The 11132-nt window shown below is 34.8% G+C and overlaps 1 protein-coding gene across 1 annotated transcript; it reads left to right on the top strand.

Moving 5' to 3' along the window:
* Positions 1 to 595: 595 nt before the first annotated feature.
* LOC117123211 (helicase SKI2W-like) lies at positions 596 to 10996 on the top strand (the record flags this gene model as incomplete). The annotated part of the gene is made up of 16 exons (XM_033269063.1): positions 596 to 720; positions 1839 to 1948; positions 2931 to 3037; positions 3185 to 3302; positions 4627 to 4804; positions 5066 to 5235; positions 5651 to 5710; positions 5901 to 6029; positions 6259 to 6404; positions 6738 to 6884; positions 8223 to 8307; positions 8481 to 8587; positions 8868 to 9014; positions 9689 to 9782; positions 10248 to 10460; positions 10866 to 10996. Coding segments are annotated over exons 1-16 (1985 nt in total), but the record flags the coding sequence as incomplete, so codon positions are not given.
* Positions 10997 to 11132: the final 136 nt, after the last annotated feature.

Here is an 11132-nt window from a genome sequence, read left to right as displayed (position 1 = left end):
ATATATTGGTTTCTAGGTATATCCAATATGATAAAATCATATATAAATATATATTCATATTTATGAACTGCGCAGGAGTATATTTCAAGTGAAGAATGATAATGTGTGTATTATTCGTTTATTTCTTCGTGTTTCCTTCAATTCTCTTTGTATGTTTTATCCAAACTCTGGAAGCCGCAAGAAAAATAAATATATTTATTGTATAAAAAGATCAGTTTAAATATTGAATGATTATTGTTTTAACTAAATTATGAAATAAATTTCAGATGGTAACAATATTCAATTCAATTAAAATCAAAGATACGTTTTATTGACCATTTATGAAATTTATATGAAAACGCAACAAAAAGAATAGCATGAAGCACATACTAAATTCCATTGTTTCAATTACAAGATCATGTTGCAATCATGAATATATCACCGTAAATGGAAGAAAGAGAATATAGTAGGAAGATATTTTGTTAGTGGAAAGATAGCAAAACAATAATACTTTGGCCTATGATAAACCGATTCACGAACTAAAATATATAGGACCTAGGCATATTAAATTTTTCGTTTTCGCAACTCCTTAGGCGCGCCATATATTTGTTCGAAATAAACCGCGACCGAAACGAAGCGGCCTATGCTCAGGACCCGAGCCTAGAAGAAAGATAAGTGAGTCCTGAATCCGATTTATTATGGCTACACAAGTAGATGAGGCAAAGGATTTGCAGGTAGCAGGTAAATACACCGAAGGCGATTTGTTGGATGTCTTTTCAATGTAGGCCTAGGCCTAGCATATGCGTAGGCCCTAGGCTTAGGCCTAGGCTAACCCAAGACCTGCCTGCTTGCCATGCATAAATTATGCCCACCCCTGAGGCTCGTGTGAACAGGACAGCTAGGGTGTAGGGCCTAGAGTTCCTATATAGAGAGAGTTGCGAGAAGAGCCGCTTAATAATAAATATGGGATTCCATTTGGGTCCCTTTGCATGAATGAACACAACGCTTATTCTACAGACAGAGTGGTGATTGCATAATTAACAGGCAATTGAAAAAAATAAATATAAATATTAAGAAAATTTTTTGTCATTTGATAGTAAATAGGGACCTAGGCCTAGGCCTATCTATCTGTCAATTAATGCGTGTTTGAAGTTTATAACAAGACAATAAATAATTATTATATTACAACATTTGCTTGACTAAAATTGCGTAGCGCCTTAGCTAAGGGTACAACATCGCCTTTGTTTGGCTCCAAAAATATTCTGTAAGCGACTATAGCCTAACTAGGCCTCTTACTTACGCACAGGACAACATAGAAGTTCGTATAAATAATAATTTGTCACAACACTTTCTGTATAAGAATTCTAGTAGGGCCTAGAGCCTAGGCTCGGTGAAGACGTTTTTGGTAATGTACTGTTGGTCTACTACTAGGGCTTAGACCTAATAATTTGTCAGGTAGGACACGTCTGAGGCACACAATTTAGCCACTAGCATATTTGTTTATATATTTACTCATGCACATTTTTCTATCCTCCTATTTATTTAGTATTTGTATTTGACTTGCATCACCACCACTAATTCCTCCATCGCATGGTATTATCACACCATGCATTTTCGATATGTGGGTGTTCCAAGTTGGAATGCATAATTTAAATTATACATGCACAAGAGCTACCCAAAAGGCATGCCATTACAATACATACGACAGACCAGGGCACACAGTTTACTTACCTTGTCGTCTTGACACTGCAAAATTTAAGGGGTTCTTTCTAGATTGTCACAATTTAGGAGGTAGAAGAGAGATTTGCAATTTACTGGTTTCAAGCACAAAGTATTAATGAATCATGTATATTCTTTAGATATTAGCGATAATGAGATGATGAAATTTAGGCTGGTACAGTGCGGATTGGCTAATAACATCCAAGCTGTTCAAGCTAAGAAAGATGACTTCCTGCCCACACTAACAACAGTGAGTATCATTACGAATTTTACCATTATTTTTGTACAGTACTGTTCTTTACATTCCCTGTCATCTTTTTCCAGTTTTCCACATTACCCTCATTCACATTCTTTCTTCCTCTTTCCGCTAGCAGAATTAAGCAGTAAATGCAGGGGCGGATCCAGGATTTGAAGGAGGGGGGTTCAAAATGTTTCCAGAAACCTTGCAAAAGAAAGGTTAGTCCGTGGGCCCTCCTCCGGGATTATAGATGGTCGGAAATGAGCTTTCCCGACTTCTGAGGGGTTTTTTATGACTTTTAAATTCTTCAAAATTCTAGGTTTCCCCCTCTTAAAAATGGTCAGGTAATTTTATCTCATTCATATTACAGTAAGTAGTCCTATTTCAGAAAAAAAAAAAAAAAAAAAAAGTAGTTGAGTAGTTGGATATAGGCCTACTTATTCTTTTTTCCATGGATCGATAAACCGATAGACATGAATATTACACACTTTTGTACAAAAATTATGTTTATGACATCAAACCAAAAACAGGTTAATTGAAGGAAGCCTTGTTTTTCTGATCAAGCTATGCCTAGGTAAGTTAGCATGGCTTTTGTAAGCCAAAGAAACAGTAGTATTTTTTATGTTTCTTCACAGAGGGGGATTCGTCCGAACCCCCTGAACCCCATCCCCCAGATCAGCCAGTGCAATGTGTATTTTTTTAAATACAGAATTACACAGCCTTAAAAAATAAGCTTCTAATTTCACTCTAGATCCCAGTAGTATAATGTTGATAGTATATTGTTTACCCTTTTTATAGTATGGCCTATGTAAAGTGTTCGTATATATGTACTCATTTTAATGTCAGTAGTAGTATAAGAACTCAATCTATAATAAGAATGTTTTGTTATACAATGCATTGTCTTATTATTATTAAGAATGTTTTGTTTTACAATGCATTATCTTGTTATTATTATTAAGAATGTTTTGTTATACAATGCATTATCCTCTTCCAGTTGCCTGTAGGACCTCCTCCTATTCTTAAATGCTTAGAGTCTCAATTAGCTGAGTATCTTCAAACTCCTGAACGACTACCGATCCATGCAGTGGAACGGGCTCAGAAGTAAGATGAATTTGCTTGTTTCAGGTTACACAAGTTTTTTACATTTAAAGTATTTATAATTCTTTTTAAAGCTATAAAAATGAAAATAAAATGTAAATTTATTTGTTTAATAAAACAGATTAATTATCATTTATTATTATTCTTCAGGTTTTGGGGAAGAGAAAAGAATGTTGAAAGTTTATTTAACATTGGAGCATGCCCTCTACAGTCCACATTACAAGTTCAAAGAAACCAGACAACAGGAGAACTACTAGGCTTCAAAGAGGTAAGCAGACTATACAGAAAAAATACAGTTTCTTAGAAGTCATATACACTGTTTCATGGGATCTATTTTGAAACAGTGCCGACAACGTCTCAAAACTCACTGAGGGACTTCCAGCGGCCTAGTCTGAGCAGCTGGCTAGCTACAAATAGAGCGCTGCGCAGCGGATAGCGCTGCTAGACCTTTGCTATAGCAGCAGTAAACAACAGATAAGATCTTGCTAATTACTGTAATTACTGTATATGTACTTGTTTTTAATGTAACCATTTCATGTTTTTTCCTTTTTTTAAATATTTGTACTCGTAGGTAATTTAGTTTATCATTGATTTAATCCATGATGGTAAGTATGTAGAGCCAAATGCTAGGCCTCTGCAAGTCCCCCAGTGCTAGTTGCTAGGTTATTGGAAATTTTCATTTCAAATTTTGCAAAAATGGTGTATACTGAAAAATGTAATTGCAAATTTGAATTGAAATATTGCTTGGCAAAGTAATAATATATATTAATACTTGCAGTACACCACATAGATAGTTCTGAATAGAACTGTTGTTGTTGGTTGGGAATTCAGGAGAATAATATCTGGTATAATTCTTTAGCAGATACTATTCTTCTAAAGACGATGAGAGCAACTCAATCGAAACATTGAGATATTCTCAACCAACAACAACAGTTCTTTTCAGAACTATCTAAGTGGTGTACTGCAAGCATTAATATATTAATTTGAGTTGCCTAACTAAGAAAATTAAGAATGAACTAAACATTTACATGAGAAAAATATTTCCCCATTAATTAAAGATGTATTGTCCCATGATAAATACCCCAAAAAATATTTTTTGAAATTAACTTGCCCATTTTGAAGTAACTTAAAAGTTATCAACTTCAACATAGTGTATTTAAAAAAGTGTCTACCCGTCAGTTTACAGCAAAAAATGATAGAAACACTTCCGGTCACTGGAAGTTTTTTATTATTTTTATTATAATTATCCAATTTAAAAATCATCGTATACATTTTTTAAATGTAATAATTTCTATACACAAGTTAATAATTTGTATGTTATTGCAAAATTAGCAAGTTGATTTCAACATGATTTTTTAAAATGATTTTTGACAATTAGCAATTTTTAATAGACAGTTATATAAACTGTTGACTGTATTCTTTTGTCTAGACTCTTATGAATTTGAAATGTCTATAAATCAACAAAAAGTTCTTGATCTGTTTCTTATTTGATCTTTTTAAATAAGGTATTCAATGTACGGTATGTAATTAAATTTTTTTGGCAGTCTATCTTTGACAATTTATTATTCAAATGCTTTCTTTTTCTTTTGAAGGTGCCACTAGAAAACACAGGATTCACTGCTCAAAACTCACTATCCATGCTCAGGCAGCCTGGTCCACTGGCGGATGCTGTACGCGGTCACTCAACAAACAAGCCATTCTGGCCTGGAGGTCTTGATGAGCCGTCTATCGAGGCCATCACAGAATCTATCCAAGTCAGTTTTGATGATGGTTAGTGTCTGTTATTCAGTATTCTTACTACCACCTTAGCAGTAACTGAACAAGACAACTATAGAAAAACCAAAGTTGCATAGAGCTTGGCTTTATAGCTACACCAATATTAAAATTCTCTTTACATTAATTTATATGTGTAGTTTTGTACTCTTGTAAAAATGCAATAAAAAAAACACAAAGTATTGGAGTCTAACTTACATAAGAGAACAAAATTTAAATATTAAAAAAATTAAAAAAAATTATTAAATTTTTTTGCAGATCTATTGACAATTCCTCCTGGTTTCGAGAAGGGTATGAACTTCACAGATGGAGCTGACAATAAACCAGCTCCTGAAACCCTGAAACTTGCTGACCTTATGACCTTAGATGATGAGGAGTTTGACCTTGGAAATGAGGAAGAAAGTGACAATGAAACTGTAAATAATGAAGTAAGATTAATCATCTGTTGCAAAATTGCATTTGTCTTTCTACACTCAAGAATATTATTACTTCCGCTAAGGAGGTTATGTATTCACCTCTGTCTGTCTGTCAGTAGGCCAATTTGCCTGCCTGTCTGTTAGCAAGATTATGCACAAACTAAAGAATGGATCATCATTATATTTAATGGAATTGTACATAATATTTAAAGACAGAGATGATTTACTTTTTGGTAGAAAAGGTCAAAGGACAATGCCAAGATCACAGAAATTCAATTTTTCCCCTTGAACTAACTCTCATGATTATTACACAGCCTGCATATTTAAGTATTCAGGCAAAAGGTGGAGGTAAGCACACTATGTAGTGACTGCTCTAGTTTATGTATTTATTTATACTGCTAATGATGATATCACTGGTGTTTCTCAGGGTATTGCAGTCACAGGAGCTGATGCTGGAGATGCTGATTTGTTAGATGTCCTTCAACAGGTATGCAAATGAATATGCTAATTTGTTTACTCATTTCTACATTTTATCAGCAAATCACTTCCAATATGCTATTGGTCCTAAGATCAACAGTTTCCAGTTATGTTCACCTATGGTAGATTATTGCTGCAAAGTGCCAGGCCACTTTGCCTGCCAAGAAACAATAAAGTGATAGCACAATTTTGATTCATAGGCTGATGAAATATCCAGGCCTCAGGAGAATATAACAGTGGAACCTCCTAAAACAGAGTGGGCCATAAAGGTGGATGTGTCTGCTCCAGTTGATGATTTCTACAAGAAGATTCCAAACATGGCCTATCAGGTAAAATTATGAGTCTTTAGAGAAGACATCATTCATTGATTCTTTAGGATTCAGAAGTAATATGTCATGGCACAACTCTGAGATTACAGTTGTTTGGTAGTCATTTTACTGCAGCCAGCTGTAGAATCCATCTTCTAATTGAAAAATAAAGAATTTAGTGTTCCAACTTTGGCTAAGGAATGCCTTGTCTATGGCAAACTCTGTTGATTTGTTTTTTTAATGTTTTTAGTGGCCATTCGAGTTGGATGTGTTCCAGAAGCAAGCAGTCCTTCGTCTGGAAAACCATGAGAGCGTGTTTGTGGCAGCTCACACTTCAGCTGGCAAGACAGTCGTAGCAGAGTATGCCATTGCTCTGTCTTTGAAACACGGAACAAAGTAAGTCAAATTAGCACACCGATAAAATAATCATCTTAGCTTGACTTGTTGGTGAGACAGCCTCATGATAGCTAGCAGATATTCTCATTCAAGATTAATTAAAGTAATCATTATTCCTTAATTTTCTTAATATTTTTAACTATTTGATTTCATTTAACTTTTGGGCACTTGTCTTATGTGTTACTGTAGGTAATTTAGATTGACTTATTTGCTATGTTAGCTAAAATTTGTACAGGAAAAAATTCTGTTTGTTGTCTAACATCTTATTTTATGAGAGAAAATATCATGAATTATAAAATGCCTTTGACTTACTTTCTTGTTTATTACTATCAGAACTGTGTATACATCTCCTATCAAGGCATTATCCAATCAGAAGTATCGGGATTTTAAAAACACATTTGAAGATGTTGGACTGTTGACTGGTGATGTCCAGCTGAATGATAAAGCAGCCTGTCTCATAATGACCACAGAGATCCTCAGGTTGAATAATACTTTAATATTGAAAATTGAAAAAAAAAAAATTCATGCTGTTGATGCCACTGCTGCCACAGCCGTCATTGGTGTCATCATCATCATCATCATCATCATCATCATTATTATCCAGGGCTTGCCCTAACTTTTTTTGGTAACTAGCCCACTGGGCTAGTTTACTAGCGATTTTACTAGCCCACAGAATATTTTACTTGCCCACAGACAGGAAAAAATTTTGTTTCAAAATATTTGTTAGCGACAATTAAATTTGAAGGTTGATTTGCAATTTCATAATTTCTGTAGCATTGCTGTTTGAGCTACCCTCTCAAAATATTGTTGAATAAATAAATAAAAAAAATCACCATGCTGCAAAATCGACTCTGGTTATAACGGGGACAGATGAGCATGTTTTACATCTCCCTGGTTATAACTTTGGCTTTTTAATATTTAACAAAGGGCCCAGAAATCAATCAAACCAATGCATCTGTTAAATTTTTAGGTCTCAAGTCACTCAACCCCAATGGCAATAAATCTTGCTTAGGCTACCTAGGCTAGGCTAGGCTACCTAGGCCTAAGCAAGACCTAGGGCCTAGGCTAGCCTAGCCTACCTATAGCATTGTAGTACTTATTATTAAAAGTTGAACATTTAAAAAACATCATTATGAGAAAACAATATGAATATAAGGTAGTACATTAAATTAAATGTTCTAACTACCTAAATTAACCAGATTGAACGATCAAACGATCTTCTATTGAGAGAAAGATAACATGCCATCCTAGTTGGTGAATGACTTGGGGATCATCTTAATAATTAAACACTCACGCATGTGGAAAGCTGAAAGCTAGCTAGAGTGTACTCCCTGGGCTGCGGTACCTCCTGTGCAGGGATTGTCTCGAAAGTTCCGCCTTTTTTTTTTTTAAAAGAAAATGTTTTTCTTGCTAATTCTCCACTAGACAACCGGGCAACATGAGGAGTAAATAGGCTAGCCCGGAGCGGTTTTTACTAGACATTGTACGCCGGGCTAGTACTAAATCGAGCCCTGTTATCATTATTATCTTGTCATCTTCACAATGAGGCATGCCATGCCAAACCAGCATCAGTAAGTAAAAACAAGAAAATTAACTTTTTAATATATTTATACTCTCTACATTAAGATCTTTAACATGATAGGTCTTTTATTGGAATCTACTATTGCCAAAGTTATGAGTAAACATACTGTAATAAAGTATACAGTACCACCACATTCTAGTGACAGTACATTGGTTTTCGGAATGGCAAGCCTCAAATATTAAAAGATATAAAAAATAAGATGTTCCAGTATTCATTATGGAAACTTACTAATGCAGGTCTATGTTGTACAATGGATCAGACACCATAAGGGACTTGGAATGGGTCATATTTGATGAAGTTCATTACATCAGTGATGCAGAGGTGAGAAAAACAAATCAGCCATTTATAGTATTCAACAAACAGACAATTATTATTGATAAATTATATTTTACATCTCCATAATTTGACACAAATCAGGGAACAGTGTAATTTCACTGTTCCCTGCACAAATGTACACAGTTTTTTGATAACATTTTAAAAATAATTTTTTGAAGAGAGGAGTTGTATGGGAAGAGGTGCTGATTATGTTGCCCAGTACTGTTAATGTTATCCTACTCAGTGCTACAATACCAAACACAATGGAATTCGCTAATTGGATTGGGTAAGTAACAATTATAAGTAATTTAAAATACACATGTTTGCTAGTGACTATTTTCTATTTATTTGACATAGTCAAATGATTCCCTCAAACATGAAGTGACCCTTAGGGGAGAAGCAATTTACTGGATGAGCTAGTCCACCCCTGGAGTGGTTTTAAAATTTGTATAAAGCGCTATATAAACCCATTGAAACATGGCTTTTCATTTACTGAGCTCTTAATACAGTACTTAGTAATTAAAACTGAAGATCAATTCATTTTTTTATGGCTTTTTTTTCCCTAGGAGGACGAAACAGAAATACATATATGTGATTAGTACTTTGAAACGTCCCGTACCGCTGGAACATTTTTTATACACAGGCAACAGTAATAAAACTAGTGATCAACTTTTTTTGATTGTCGACAAAAATAACAAGATGGATACAATCGGGTAAGCACAATGCAAGCTAAAAACACAAGGAAAATACCCCTTAGATGTAAAAAAAGCTGATTATATTAAACAGGAATAGAGAAATGTTATTTATTGCACTGCTAAAAGAGATAAGAAATAATCTGAGCAAATTTTTTATTATGTAATACAGGTAATTAAAATTGTTATCATCATCATCATTTATTTTAGTCAGCATTTTCCTTCTTACAAGGATTACTGACTTTCACGCCATAGTGACATGTGGACTGTCGTAAGTAAGAACAGGTCCTCACATCCTTTGTCGAGAGCTTGCACCTTCCTTTTTGTCATGGGCAGGTGAGGTCCACGGCAACCTTCAGGCTGATTGCTGCCCTTGCTTTGTTTGTGTTATCATTTTGCTATTGGAGCGTTTTTTTTTACAGTGAGCCTGCCCTGGCATACCATTAAACCATCACCCTAGGGGAAAGGGTGGATGCCCATTGGTTCCTCCATAAACTCATCCGTGCTTTAACAGGTCTTATTTTTAATCCTGCCGGGGTCCACACACATTCCTCACCATAGTTGCCCCAGGTGGGTGAGCCGGTTTCGTCGCCAACCATCCAACCATAAACAGGTAGTACTGGTTTACATGGGTACCAGTAGCTGGTAAAGCCTTACCTGACATTATGTTGAAATTTTAAAATGTTTATCTGTAGTTACAAGAAAGCATTGAATGCTAAGAAGGATAGAGAGAGCAAGTCATCACAGAGCTTTGGAACTAAAGGTGCAAGGGGTGGATTCTCAAAGAATGTAAGTGATTTAACAATAAATACTATATGGTTGCATCATTACTTTCAACCCAATGACCACATCATCAGAGTGATCACAACAAATTGTATATTTTTATTTTGGCCTGATAATAATTATTACTATGTTTGGCTTTGTAAATTTAATAGGAAAGCCTCAGTGTGGGGACAATGTCCCCACACTGCGCATTGCAGCTTTGAGTCAAGTCTCAAACGAGAGATAACAGGTCGTTTTTTTTTGTATTCCGCCTTTTTCATTTACATAACGAAACAGATCACATCGTCATCATTATGATCATTATGATCATCTTCATCATTATCAACATTATTATCATCATCATTATTATCATCATCATCATCATCACCAATATCATCATCATCATAATCATCAGCATCATCATCAGCTATCATAGTTTATTTTCATCATGTGATGTAAATACATTCTTTTTTTTTGTTCCTGTTTCTGAAGGACAAGAATGTATATTTATCTCTTGTTGAAATGCTTCGGAAGAAATCCCAGCTACCAGTTGTTGTGTTTACGTTTTCCAAGAAGAAATGCGATGAGAATTCGTCAACTCTGACTGCTGTCGACCTAACAACGAGCAGTGAAAAAAGCCAAATCCAAATATTTTTACAAAAATGTATCAGTCGATTGAAAGGCTCTGATAGGAGACTTCCACAGGTTAGTTGTGCTGTTGAGCTACTGAGCATGCTCAGATGGATTTTTAATTATTGCTTATGGAACAAAAAGGGTAATGCAGCTTTTGGAGTTGTGAATAATATACAGTATAATTCAATTCGATTCAATTCAATTCTCAATGGATAGATGATGGAACCTGGAAAATGGCAAGGCAGAATTCCAAATTTATTTTCCTCGCTATTGTTGTTACCACATTCTCCCGTGTCGCCATCGTTTTTCTCATCATACTTGTCATCATCATCTTCAGAATCAACATAATTATTCTTGTCAATAACATACTCATACATACTAGTGAAAAATACTAGTCAATGACTGTTGTAATTTTCTTTGTGTGTTTGGCTAAAAAATGCAATTACTGCTTGTATTGATGAAATACCTGTTTTTCAGGTTCTGCACATGAGTGAGCTGCTAAAGAGAGGAATAGCAGTTCATCACAGTGGTGTCCTGCCAATATTAAAAGAAGTAGTTGAAATGCTGTTCCAAAGAGGTTTAGTTAAGGTAATTTCAATTCCAGTTTGGTATTATCAGAGGTCATAGTGTGAGAGTGTTAGATTGTACTTGTGACATTAATAATAATAATAATAAGGTAGGAACTTATATAGCGCCATTTAAAAAACCGAAGTAATTATCAGTGGCGCTTTATGTTATTGTTGG

Source organism: Anneissia japonica, unplaced genomic scaffold (genome assembly GCF_011630105.1).
Source record: "Anneissia japonica isolate Jap-2015-1 unplaced genomic scaffold, ASM1163010v1 scaffold284683_len11141_cov196, whole genome shotgun sequence".
Classification (NCBI taxonomy): Eukaryota; Metazoa; Echinodermata; class Crinoidea; order Comatulida; family Comatulidae; genus Anneissia; species Anneissia japonica.
This window is presented reverse-complemented; position numbering and strand designations above follow the sequence as displayed.